Source organism: Aythya fuligula, chromosome 4 (assembly GCF_009819795.1).
Source record: "Aythya fuligula isolate bAytFul2 chromosome 4, bAytFul2.pri, whole genome shotgun sequence".
NCBI classification, from domain to species: Eukaryota; Metazoa; Chordata; class Aves; order Anseriformes; family Anatidae; genus Aythya; species Aythya fuligula.
This window is the reverse complement of record NC_045562.1, coordinates 33217879-33232575: the sequence shown is the minus strand read 5'-3', so window position 1 is coordinate 33232575 and position 14697 is coordinate 33217879. Positions and strand designations below refer to the sequence as shown.

Here is a 14697-nt window from a genome sequence, read left to right as displayed (position 1 = left end):
TGGCTCCAGAGCTGAAGCATGGGCATAAATACTACCGACAGCCGTGTAACAAAACCGAACAGGGCACAACACGATAAAATGGTATTAAAATGAAGAAATGAAAGCCATCAAATATAAATGAAGCATACATCTATTTTTTTTTTTCCTTCCTTGTAGCTTCTTTGTGAGAATCACATCTTTTGTATTATTTTTTTTAAAGTTTCATCTGTGTCTCTGTTCAAAATACTGTTTTTGCCTGGAATTTAGGTTACTAGTCCAGCCACTTGCTGGTTTTTAAATCCAAACTACCACAGACACCTGGAGGTTGGGCTTTTTTTGGATTTTGTTTTTGTTATGCTTTTTGTCTTAAAGCTATTTGAGATTCAATGTATGAGTATTTTCTCCTGCTTGCATCATGAAGAAGTACAGAGGGGAACACAGAGTAGGATACCTTCCTTCCACCATGGCTTTAAAAACAAAAACACCAATCCAGCTCTTAAACTGCATCAGGAATTTTTCTCTGAGAATCAAGAAAATTAAGTCTTTTTGTCCTGACAAACCATCATGACAATTATATGGCAGTCATTAAAGTAAAACAGGAAGTAATCACAGTTTGTGAAAATATAAATAGATTTCCCCTTGGGGCCACATAAGTTGCTCCAATCTGAATATATACATTCCAGGCATATTAAACAGAGGTCTAGCACGGCCTCACTGAAATCTCCAGTTCATGCAGCTGTCCGTCTACAACAGCGTAATCCCAGCTGCCAATCTGAAAGAAACCAGTTAGACAGAGCAGACACAACCAACAGAAACAAATGTCACTCAATAATGTTCAGAGGCACTGGGTTCATGGATAATTTCAAACAGTATCTCTGTCTGGAGCACTGATGTGCTCACTCAAAACACCTAAATCTTTGGCTACTGGAAAGAGGCAGATAAAAAAAATAGAACTAGAAAAACAGGTCTGGAAGTACTTCAAAGAGACTGACAAAGTAAAAAGGGGAAAGAGTCTAAAAAGAAAGTTGAGACAAATTTAAAGATCTGCAAATAATGCTGGATTCAGTACAAGCAAAATCCTAAGCAGCTCTGGGGCTAATTTTTAAAAGTCTAAGTGTCTCCATTTTATGTGACCACCAAAACCAAAATTGCCTAATTTCTCTATTCACTACAGCACTGAAGTTTTCGAGAGAATAACTCATTGCTTTCATTTAGAATCAATAATTATTACCTAGAAAGCAGTGGCATTGCAATATGCGTTACCTGGAGACTTCACTGTTTTTGGCATTGTTCATTCACCCCTTTAAAAAGCAAAGAATAATCTTTAAAACTTGCTTCCTACATACAGTCTAGTAAGCTACTTAGCTGACTCCAAATTTTCTGATATAAAACCTTTTCCTTTGGAAGAAAGCAATTTGTTCCACTCTGTTAGCATTCCATGGAGTTTTTCCAAATTCGATACCATTTCTATTTATTAAATAAAACATTCTGATATGAGGGATGTTAATACATCCAGCACCCAGTGATCGTAAAAACCCTTTGCATGATCACCTGTTAGAACCTGTAACAAGCGTGAACAAGAAACAACTCATTTTGCTAAGCTAAGCTAATACATATATTTAAACTAAGGCACAACAAGATCAAACTATCTGTTTTCAAAGTATGGAAAAAATATTATCTCAGAGTTTTCTACAGCAATTTTTTTTTTTCATCTAATAAAATGTAATATTAAACCGAGGCTTCATTTTTGGACACTGATTGAGGAAAAGCATCTTCTGCATGACCTCAGGTTTTAGCTACTCACAAAGCAGCTATTTTCAAATATAACTAATACAGTTATATTTGCAGTTATAATGCAGTTTGGTAAATAAATACACCATCTACGGACACAGTGGGAATATTCATGAGCTAGACAGGCTAGACTACAGTTTGTGAATACAATGAAAGCACTCCAAACAAAATTTTTTAGTTTCCCAACTGTTGTACAAGGTGTTGATTGGACTGCTTAAGGAACCTGCAAATAATCTAAGGATGCTGGTAAAACCAAATTAATGAAATATTTGTAGACTGTTTGTCTCCATGTTTGATTCAGGCTAGATGACTTAGTCTGTGAGAACTGTAGCTATTATAAACTAGCATACCTCATTCTTTCCACATAAGGAAGAAAAAAAAGAAAGATTAAAAAACAATAAAAGGAAAAACTTTCCCTTCAAAAAAGTTGTTTTTGATAGTTTATGAACAATTCTTTTTTCCACTTCTTGTTTACCTTTTTGATTACTTGTTCTTAAATGTTGGCCAACAAATATGTCAACTATCTAAGGCTGACCAGCCAGGCACAAATGAAAATGAAAAGAGCCCAGGGGGTCTCAAAGCCTCTCTGGCTCTGATAGATCCACAAGACAGGTCAAGCAAGAAGAGGTAAGGGAACTGACTGCACTGAACATTTCTATTCTTTGAATTACAATCGGACTGAGAAAAAAAGCACTCAGAGCCAAAGAACTTACTTGCACGAGTTACCTCTTTCCATAAACCTTTACTATTTTTAGTAAGCACAGTTGTTTGATTCTTATTTTGTTATTTGGGCATCTCAGTCCTACTTTAGATAACTCTAAAATATCAAACTTTTCCTCTTGGATACAAAAGTAGAAGCATCAAATAAAAATAGGATCTATTCTGTAATGAAGAGAACATTCAGGTCAACCATTTTTCTGGATTGAAACCTAGCTGAATATTTCTATGTCTGTTTCTAAGCAATGTATTTAATACATAAGTTAAGACAAAGGGCAATAAAACCCCATTTGTCATGTCAAACTCTGGGCTAAATAGAATCAAAGAAATGCCGCACCTCCCAGATATCACAGCGAACACTTGATTATATTCAGGTTGCCTGTTTACTCAAACACCACAGATAAGTCACAGTGAGAGCTGAGATGTGAGAATTCATAGGTAAATAATATGGACCAGTGGCAGTGCTGGTGCTCTTGTTATTTTAATATTCCTTTTCAACAGAAGAAAATACTCTTCTTGGGAGAATCCCAACATCTCAACCAGCTGATTTCATGCAATAGAGGGAACTGCTCGCCTACAATGGCAACTGAGGCTCTTATCTTCACTGTGCTATTTGTCTGCGTCTCCCATCAGATCAGCGTTTGCTTGCAGTTGACAAGTCCAACTCTCCTTAGCCATGAAATCAGTATGCTTACTTCAAATATATTCTTCTTAACTCTGGTTGCATACAATATTTTAATACTGATTTTCAATTAGAACTAGACCAAATCTTAACATTTATTTGGCTTTTCACGCTGTTCCTGTGCTGCACAACGTCAAGCATACCATCTGTGCAACACACTTCTGGCCAGAGATGATTCAGTGATCATTTCAACAACAGTTTGAATTTTGCCTGCATAAATTCATTACTTACTGAATTCAACACATTTAAATTTACTGCTCTGTGACAGTATTTTATAATCACTTTATCCCACTTTTTAAAACTCATCACAGCCACAACAAAGACTGTTGCCCAACCTGCTAAAACCAGACTGATCATTTTCCCAACTATTTAGTAAATGTTAACTATGCTATAAATACAAATTGTGTTTATACTTTGTGAAAGATTCACTGCTGTCAGAGTTCTCCAGCTGAGTTAGAGCTGAAATATGCTATTAACTCCCACCATGAGCACAGCTAAAAGAGAGGCCAAAAATGCTTTCTCTGGGATAAGATATCAGATCTGCTACTGCTGTCATGAAACCGGGGTCATGTAAACTAAACATCCTTGTAACTTCTTTTGGAAAGCACAGAAGTCTCTCAAATTGTAAATATTTAAAAATAAAATTAGACTCATAAGAGAGAGGTCTAAGATGCACAAAACTTACCCAACGATATTAATCTGGGGTAACATTTAAAAGCTATTATCCATTAAATAATTTATGCCATATGCCTTAAAACAGAAAATAAAAATAATAATTTCCTCTCTTTGTATAATCAGAAGTGGCACATTGAAATAACATACCAAATGCTATGTCCAAACTGATTCTTCACAATTTCTGAATCTCCTCAGTTCATATGGAAATAAAATATCAATGGTAGAAAGAAAGGTGTCGATAGAATGGAGAAAGCTGTGCTTCCTAATGTTAAACAGACTACCTTCCTATAACAAAATGGTACCTTCTTTCTAAAGGAAGAAGTATAAAACAACTGAATCATCTAAGGCTAAGTGCAAATCACTTTGTAATGAAAGTACGTGGGATAGTAAATGGATGGGTCTTACTCTCATGTTTTTCAAACTATTACTGCTAATTCTAAAATCATCAGTCTTTCTTAATTACTGCCTACAATTATCATGCCATATGATATTTTAAAAATTATTCAGAGAATACAGTTAGGTGCTTTTTGATAAGTATGGTACATAATTTTGTATACCTCCTGAAGCCGAGGGGCTCCTGTAGTAAATCAATATATTCTCCAAGTAATTTTTAGCCTTCTGGCTATAATCTCTTTTCTTTAAGCTTATCTAGTGTTTATGCTAGCCACAGAGGGGTATGAGTGGAGAAATGGACTTTTAATTATAAACTCCAAGTGGAGCCCAAATTCATGATGGTCAACCCTTACTCTATGCTAGAGACAATAGACATTTTTATTCTTCTGATGAAGAAAGTAATAGAATATAAATTACTCCAAGATACAAATTATTTTCTACAGATTGTGCTTCACTCCTTCATCAGTTGCTTGTCTGAATGGCATAGAACTAATTCTATCTTTAAAAAAAAAAAAAAAGGCAAAAAAAAAAACTTGGACAGCTGTTTCAAAAAGAGAACAGAATTTGTGATAAGAAGGTGATGCGAATTCTCTCCAGAACCGCTGGATGACATTTATCTGTAGTACTGTGACTTCTTGCCTCTTCCATGCAGGCACAAAAAACCCCTTCACAGCAAATCTTATGATTGCAAGTTCAGATCAAAATAGTTTTTTCAAGACAGAGTCAACAGAAGGTAGTAATATAGCATACTTCTGCTGGCATATACCGTATTTTCCACAGGAAAGAGATGTGATATTTACTGCTTGTCAACTAACAGCAACATCCCTTTGCAGTTGGAACCTCTTTCAGCGAGATACACAAATACAAAGATCAGAGTTGATGACAACACTGTTAAAATGGCTTGAGGAAAAAAAGAAGTGGATGAAGGAATGGTCTCTGCAGGGATGACTTGTGCACAGATATGCCAGCAGATGTACTGGATCCCTTGCCTTGCTTCTCCAGTTGTTCCCTTCCCCCACTGGCTCCAGCTCAAACCCTCCTCTCTTGATCTGTTCCCCCCCCTCCTGAGATTTGCCTTTGAATTATGCAAGCTTTGCACTCCCCAGGGTTTATCTGCCAAAAGGTAGCATGTGGCCCATGGTTTGCATTTCAGTTTAAAATTTTCGATTATAGCAGTCAGATCCTTTCAAAATACTTTACATCCTTTATTCCCATAGGCAGAAAGAATGGCAGGAAAAAATTGTTCACAGCAGTATGAGAGGATGTAAAAGTTCTAGATTTTCAGTTAAAAAAAAAAAAAAAAAAAAAAAAAAGAAAGAAAGAAAGAAAGTTGGAATATGGTTTTAATCAAGTAGTTTTCCTTCCTAGACGAGTGCTTCCTTCTTGTAATATATATAACCTGACTGCCTATAAAAATAAAGGTGCCAGTTGGAGCCATTTAGGAGACCTAAGGAAATTCTGCATTAACCTGAACTCCTCCACTCCTCAGTTCCTTCCACTATTATTCTGTGTGTGGCCTCTCCTGATGAGTTAGGTCATCGATATCCACACACATATCCGTGAAGATACTTCAGAAACATCACGGGCTTCTCATTACTGATGTGGTCCAGGCTTGGCAGCGTATATACTCAGAGACTATCTTAGTGGAGAAATAGCCAGGGTTTGAACACATACTATTATTTCCATATGATACCTAAGCCTGGGTAACTTGCAATATAGAAGTTTATCCTTTTTTCAGGTTTGCAAAGAAAAATATATATTCCACTACAATTTTCAGGATTTAAAGCCCCAAACCTTAAACTTTATCGCAAGGAGAAAGCTTAAAGCATCCTTTCCAAAACCCAGAAATCTAGAATAAGATTTCTGGTTTAATACTTGCTTAATAAACAGACAGTAAATCTGTGGTGTCATGCCTGCCTAAAAATACTATTAATTGTCCAGATCAGAAACTCATTCGGCCTCTAACCGGGAATTTGGTGGAGAAAAGAAGAAATATTTTCTGGCAAGCTGACTGAAGGAGAAAAATAAATGCTGATTGAAGCTGCTCGGCAGTGCAGAATGTTAGCGTAGGTCCTCAGGGAGATGGATTAGTAAGCAGGAAGAAGGTGAGGCTGTCAAAGGTGCATGATAAATTCATTTAGCACATAGATATAGAATGATTATGCACATAGATATACACACAAGCAGATTTTTTATTACTTTCATCTTTACTCACAAGTAAAAACAGAATAACTCACCATTGGTGATGACACTCATTAAATCTCTTTGCATGGTTATCAATATCATACCAGAGCTGATCATACGTACCATTTCAAATTACATATACACGTGTATACAATACAAAAATATGCTATTAAAAATTAATGTACGTAGGAAAGGATGCTTTACTAAACAGGAATCGTTCTACTGTTGGACTATCCTTAGACCTGCTTAAAAATAAGGCTGAAAAATGCTAAATAAAGATATTCTATTGGACCAATCTTCAAATAACTCAGAATAAAAGTACTACAGATAACATTCATTCTGCTGTCTGCATTTATCAGTACGTATTTTTTACACCATCAGTAATGTTTCAAAATTCTGCGTCTGCTAAGCTACTCCGTTATTATGAACTCAACATCAGTGATTTCTCCCTCTCCTGTTTGCATTTTAATACACTACTCAGTTCAGCCAGTACAGAACAAATCAGAAATAAGAAACGTAGAAGTGACATACAATAAAAAAGCCATACTCAAAAGATTTTGTAACAAAATATATTAATATATTTATAGAGGTACAAAATGCTTCTGTAACTGAGATAATCCACACTTCCAGACAGATTTGTAACTACTTTGTTGGTCTTAAATTAGTGGTTGTTTTTTTTTCAGGCTATGACACAAGGAAAAGAGATCACAGTTACACTGATAATAGAGCTGCTCTAGAAAAATTCAAAACTACGTAAAATGTGTGTCTGGAAAGCTGCTCTTTTGATTAGTATTACTTCAATTTGTAGCTTCATCATTTCACTTCTTTAAAAAATAGTAAAAAGTTACTTTTATGTTATGTTGTGTGAATCATAAAAAATAAAACCAAATAATAATATAAAATATCTGAAGACATACTCTCTAATCTATATTTCCCATAGGTGTATCAAAATTAAGAATGGAGACTGAACTAATATTAATTTTTACACAATACCCAGTCTATTTTTTTTTTGAGTTCACACTTAAACCTACCACTTCAAGAGTCCAGTAAATACTATTACAATGTAAGAGTATTTCCTTATCAGTGTACAAGGAAACATTGATAAACGTTATCAATAAAATGAAACAAATCACAGGGTGAACAGTATCAACTAGTATCTTTGGGCCAATAACTGTTTCAAGCCTGGTTAATACAATTTTCCTTAAAAGCCAAGCATTCCAATATATTTTTTCTTAGCTCATTGGAATGCAACGATGTGCAATGTCTGTGTTTTAGCTCCAAGTGGGCCAAGATGAAGTCTGCAGACTGATTGCAGCCCAAATAACACTGACAACCAGCCATAACTTCTGCCAGTAACGCCAGTCCTCACATACCTCTACATGCCCTGCATACCCCCAAGCCTTTCCACTGCCCCACTTTCCTGCCAGCCACAACCCACACTGTTGCTATGACATGACTTTCTCTACAGAGGGCGTCAAGGTTTCCCAACAGTCAGATGGCTGGTATGTACATTAAAAATAGTATTATTGAAAAGAATTATCACTTAATTCTCGCACGTTCTTTCAACAAACAATAAATGACAAGAAATTTACCCTAGGACTAGTCTACAATTCTACAGTGAACTTCAAGCCTAACATTTTTAGTTCCAGTCTACTGACTGAACAGAGGAACTAAAACCTCTCAAAAATAGCTTTTAATCACCCCACACCCTCTTTTTTTTTTTTTCTTTTGGAAAACAGCTATTTAGGTGGAGGAGGGAGTTGTTTTCAAGCCCACAGTAACATTAAGATATTTTATCAAATAGATTTTCTCAATGGTGATGAGCCTGAGTAAAAGACGCAATCTTTCTACAGTTCAAATATTTACTTTGGCTTATCAAAAATACAGGACAAGTTAGCATTAATCTGATAGCAAGCTAAATAAAAATAATGGAAGCAACAAACTATAGAATGCTTGAAATGTAATCCATATGCAGGATTGCATTAAAAGACAATTGTTAAAACTGTGGAATTTAATTCAAAAGTGCAAACCAAATCAAGATTGCCCACAGCCTTCTTCCATTAAGATCCTGCATTAGTGGGAAAAATGACTGCCCTCAGAGCAAATAAAGCAGTCCTTGAACATTTTTTTATTTTCATAGTGGTGTGGCTGAATCTAGGTGCACAAAATTTAAGGACAACTTGCATGCTTGTTCTAATTTTGCATGCTGTGATGACTGGTTCAGGCACCTTGCATTTGTCTGGCCTGTAGCCAAACCACACGAGAAAGCAAAGATTTGAGCATTCACTGGTAGACCTAAACAATGCGGTGTCTTTGCACTTTCAGCAGTACCAAAGGTTAACACAGATTTTGCATTTCTACATTTGAAGTACAAACTTACCTCTCTCAAAACAGGATCTGTTATTGAACTTAAATTAACAGCTCCTTCATAAGTCAAATAGTAGAATACATTCAGGGACCTAGCAGCCTCTGGCCCTTGCTGTTTGTAGCCAAAAATCAGATCAATCCACTGATGGAGCTGGCAGGAAACAAACTCACTTTCTAACGCCTGTAAAAAAACACACACAAAGTATATAAAGTTGAGTTTGGCAGACGGTCATCATTTCTTAGTAGTAGAAGAGTATTTTCAATAGCATACAAAATTATCTTAACAAGTCTCTGTACAAAATTGATAACAATAGTTTAAAATTATATTATAAAAAAAAAAGGCTCCACAACAGATGACGGGGTCTCCTGACTAATCCTCTTCTACTTCCCGCTCACTGTAAGATCTTGTTTACTCTATCATAGTGGGAATAAGAGCAAAGCAGTAAGTGGAAAGCATTTGTGCATTTACAGGCAGACGGGCTATGTTCTCATGAACTCTCAAGATACAGTTGTGTTTTTCAATGTGTGATCTTCACAATGAATAATAACAGCTTGTTAATCTGATTGTGACATACGGACAGAAGACTGACAGAATCTGGGGAAACTGAACTAACTAGGAGTGTTAGGGTACAAAATATTTACATGCTGAAATATCAGCCTGCTAATACTTTTATGCATTTCTTGTATGTGTCTTTTAGACAAGCCTTTACAGAAATAGTATTAGGATGCTGAATGATAAAGCCACTTTCCTGAAGATGTTATCCAGTTACAATCCGATCCCCAAAACAAAAGCATCTAAACAGTAATGATCTCTCCATAATGGTACTAGAAATAGTTCAAAAATATTAAAAGATAACTTAAAAATCATTGTAATCTAAAGAGTTAATTCACCTAGGTTAAATAGCTAGCAGGATTTGTTTCCACTATTTCACACAGAGGATTCAATATATTTTTTATTTTAATGAGTAGATGAAACAGTGCAACAGAGTCTGATAATCTCTTCATCTAAAGAAACTAATAGCATTTTCCTTGTAAAGGAAATTCCTAATTTTGAGTAGAGGAAGTTAAAATTAATCTGAAAACCAAGGAAATCATTCTGCAAGTTGCACACAAAAATGATGGGTTTGTTTCATTAACTGATGCCTGAAAACAACATTTAAATTGACACATAAAAACAGCAATTGTCTTAATTTGTGTGGTGCACACCACACAAAAGCCCTAAATATGTTCAAATTAGAGCAAGCTGCTTGATTGTCACTGCAGCCTCGTGTCATATTAATGCATGACAAACATTAAACCATACACTTAAATGGCAATTTATATCATTTAAATGTTTACTGCCACGCCAGATCATCACTCATTTAAATGTGACTTTCTGACAGCTAATTTCAGTTAATTTTCCTCGATTCACTTAATTAGAACTTTCAATCAAGAAAAGACCTGTACATATCTCCTACTTCATATCATTCTTTTTTTCATTATTGTTTTTTATTAGGATTCCCAGCTATTGAAGTGCTGAAAGCATTCTTTAAAACGAATTACCATAAAGGATAGTAACTCTTTGGATGATCATATGGAAATACCCTATAACATATATGCTTAGACAGGATTTTTCATGCTTTTTTAAATTTATTTTTCTTTTTTGTTTGTTTTTAAATTAAAAAAATGTTTAGACTCAGACACACAATTAAAACTATAAAAAACCACACACAGGCCAATTAAAAATTAATGATTTCAAAATTGTTTAATAAGATAAAACCAGTCAGGAGTCTCATGAGTGTCCATAATACTACAATGTGCAGCCATAAAATCCTACAGGGCTCAGCAAATGACAATGATAGGAATTAATTTTCTTGCTACCCTGCTAAAATTTTTTAACCCTAGAACATACTTAGTGTTATCATTACAACTATTTAGTGTCAGGAAAAAATAGTTTTAAGGGCCTGTGACTTTTTTTTTTTTTTTTTTTTAAATATGTATGTTTAGTGTGTGCAGAGATTGTTCCTTTTTCCTTTTCCTCAAAAGCTAGATTTGTAATGGGTTGTACTATGCTCACAAAGCACCTGGACATGAGCGACTAACGGAATATCATTCTGCAATCTCCACAGATTAACAGATACCTAAATCTGACTTTTCCTAAAAAAGCAGAACCAAAACACACCCTGTCTTTTCCTGGAATGGTTGGTAGCCATCTGGAAAGTACTTCTCTTTTTCAAGTTTAAAATTAATTTACACTAGTAATTTAAACAGATTCAAAACTAGACCATTCTCTTTTATTTCTCTTTTCCATATTAGGCCATTTTAGACCATCTTCTTCATTTGCCAAATCACAGCAACAAGGGCTAAACAAAAAATGACTACAGTCAACATCAATACCCAGGGCCCTGAAGGACAGACCAAATATAGCACACAAATTCAGACGATAAATAAGCTTGCCTGTCATTTCAGATACACAGTTAAGCTGATGGTCACAGGGAGGTGCTTATTCTATGATCCCACTGATGGAGGAACAATAGTTAGCAGACTGTACACTGATTAAAGCAGATTTGCAAGGTAAACAACACAAGGTACCAGAGTGTGATGTGCATTATAAGCACACTGGTATATACTATTTAAGAGGGGCACTGCTTAAAAAAATAAAATAAAATAAATTGAAAAATGAAGTTCCAACATGCATAAAGTGCTAAAAAGGAGTTCTTTAAAAACTTTTTACTGTTAGCATTTGCCCCTTGCAAAACTAAACCATGGGTATAGAATGCTAAGCATTTAGGATTACTTAAGCGTCTAGGACAGACAGTGCTCATTAAGGCTCTAGTTAAATATGGCATGCAGCTATGGGATCGTAGTATCCTTCCCAGGCTGCTCTTAAAGATACCCAATCAATTGCCAGCACTCCCACTGCAGGCTGAGTACATCATTTACACCCACTGCATGCTCATGGTAAAACACGTAAAACAAGAAAATCCTCTAAAATGTCCAGCCTACCACAGTAATATTCAGTCCTATTGAGTTATTGTAAAATAAATCAGTGCCTAATGCCCAATTGTTAAGGAGCAAATAAGACCATGAAAAGACTGTCACGTGAAGCCCCAAACAAATTGTCAATTCTGTCCACAGGGACTCATATTAACTTTGACAAACTGTCTTGGGGTTGATATCTGTTTCTTTAATGAGATCTATTAGGCAGAGACTAAAACACTTGAGATATGCTAAAAAGTACAGTATACAGATGTCAAACACAAACACCTATTAGTAACTTTCATTTCTCCATTCCCAAGGTAGAAACGTTTCAGAAACATGAAAACATTGAAGCTTTGATCTTAATAGGAAATGCTTGTTTATTCATAAATATTTTGCAGATGTACATCTGATATCACTAAGTGTAACTAAAATTATTTCTTTGAGAACAACTCTGAAATGCATTATTTTGTCTGCATCTTTTTATGCCCTGTTTTCTGAAAGGAATGAACGGAGAATAATCTCAAGCTGAAAACTATCAGTGCTACATTGATACAAACGATCTAGCAAAACACAGTCAGAGCGATGGAATTACAAAACTAGCGCATTAGAAAAGATTCCCCCACCTTAATAAATAAATAAATAAATAAATAAATAAAATGAATAGTAAATAGAAATACTCTGACCATTTATTATGATATATTTTCCCAAACAACGTTATACCTTTGGAAACAAGATTTGTACCTGTAAAATAACTACCATGGGCCTTTGCCCTCTACTTTCTTTTCTCTTATATATCCGTATACCTATAAGGACGTACAGCATATGAAATTATGTCTGTTAAAAATGAATACATACTTGAGATTGGGATGTTCCAGTGCTGAAATCAGATGAAAGTATTAAGTGCATTTCTTTTCACTAGCACAGATATTTATTTATAATCAAGCTGTTCAGAAATATAAGACTACAGACTTGCTTGCTTTGTTCCTATGCTGATTAAAGTACTCATGCAACACTTATTCTGAGAGACAGCAAAGAAGTCCTACCTATAAAAAATGTGTTTTATGTAGTTAAAATTAAAGTAGAAACTTTTGATTAGACAACAAATCTGTTTCTCAAACATGAATAACCTTTCCTATTCATTCAATTATAAAATATCCAGGAAAATACTACATTGGCTAGTAAGAAATTACAAATCTCAAGTACAAGTAATTGCCTATTATCTCAAAGAGGCTAAGTATTTTAATTTCTCTTTAAAGTAAGGAATTTCCTTTGTAATACTAAAAATACTTTCTGAAAGAAAAAAAAAAAAAAAACAACACACTTTACATTTGAAAAATACTATTGTATGAAGAGAAAAGCAGGAATTAGGATTTCACACATTTTTAACACAAACATAATTTTGATGTGCAAAATACTCTTCCTGAGCAACCACAAAGCACCCACATAACAGAAGTACGAGGTAACTACGTTAAACTCATTAAGTATGTATTCTGGCTTGGTAGTATGGCTGTGCACATACTTTTGAAAAAAAAAAAAAAAAGAGAGAAAAAAAAACAAAGAAAAAAACAAACTGAACATGTTGGTTTGCACATACTGCATGTGCAGGCTTTCAGACACTAGCTGGTAATGCTGCCTTAACATTGATATATGACCTTTGTAAGTTACAATGAAGAAGGCTGTTTTTTTCAGCCTAATTAGAACTGTTTCAAATTTTCCTGCTAAATATATGATAGAAAGTCCTTTCAACTTTTTTTTTATTATTATTCTAGAATTTCTTTCCATGTCAACTTTGTTCCAATCAAAATATGTTTTGAATTAAATGATTTTGATTCAATATGTGGATCACATTTCACTTCTAAGATTTAAAGTCCAAAAAGGAAAAGTTTAGGCTGTTCAAACAAAGCAAAAGCAGCCACTTTGCAGAAAGCTATTCACATTTACCAAGACTGACAAATTGTTTGTGTGCACCATTAGGTCTAGTTTCTGCAATAGTTGCCAGATTTCCTGTCCTCCTAATAACACATTAACTCTTGAAGTGCTGGCTTTATCTTTTGAGGTTTCTCCGTGACCGCTAGTGTTCAGAAGTAAGCTACTAACCACACAATAGTGTTTCACCAGAAGCACTATTTGATCACTTGGGTATACAGCCAAGAAAAAAAAAAAAAAAAAGTATAAAAATCTATTAGAAAGATACTCCAGCCTGCCTTGAAGATATCATGAGGAAGAAGGAAGAGGACAGCAGACATACTAAGGAGAAAACTCAAGAGTTTTGCATGAGGTAATGCAAATTTCAAAAGGATGAAACAAACACAAAAGTTTTTACATGATTGCTGGTTTCTAACATGCTGCTACATAACTATTCCAAGCAGATTGTTACAACTATGCTATTCTACGTAGAGTTTTATTTAGTGTATTTTGCAACTTGTATTAAAAATTAAATACTTCAGACAGAGAGCACTTATTTTACATCTTAAGTTACACGAACAATCTAATTCCTTTTAATTTATGTTCCCTTTATTTTAAAATGCTGCCCAGAAGTGCACTGCCAATGCATTCTTCATTAGTGTCACAACCAGCATTTTATTTTGTTTTTGTTACTGGTCACCAATACCATGATAAAATAGAAAAAAGAACTCTGGAAAACATAATCTTAATAAATAGTTTTAACTCATGTTTTACACAAGACTGATCTCAAAGAACAAAGAGTATCAAAAACCTGAGAAGGGCATACTTAAGAGACCTCTGGAAGATAAACTTCCTTTCCTGTGCTCCTTCTACTTTTCTGTATTTATCAATAAGGTCCTAAGTAATGACAACAGGGAATTTTTGTGTAATAGTGTAACTGAATGAAAAAGCATTTTCTGGTGAGATACATTCTGCATAAACAGCGTGTAAACAATTAAAAATATTTTGCAATCTAATGACTCAAGATCTCACTTGAATTTATG

The 14697-nt window shown here is 34.7% G+C and overlaps 1 protein-coding gene across 6 annotated transcripts in view; it reads right to left on the bottom strand.

The window, feature by feature from the left end:
• Window positions 1-14697, bottom strand: part of LRBA (LPS responsive beige-like anchor protein) — a 398303-nt gene that overhangs the window by 49125 nt on the left and 334481 nt on the right. For all 6 annotated transcript variants that reach the window (XM_032187390.1, XM_032187392.1, XM_032187391.1 and 3 more), the window contains one exon: window positions 8802-8969. In XM_032187390.1, coding sequence (XP_032043281.1) covers window positions 8802-8969 — 168 coding nt within the window. The remainder of the gene's footprint in view (window positions 1-8801; window positions 8970-14697) is intronic.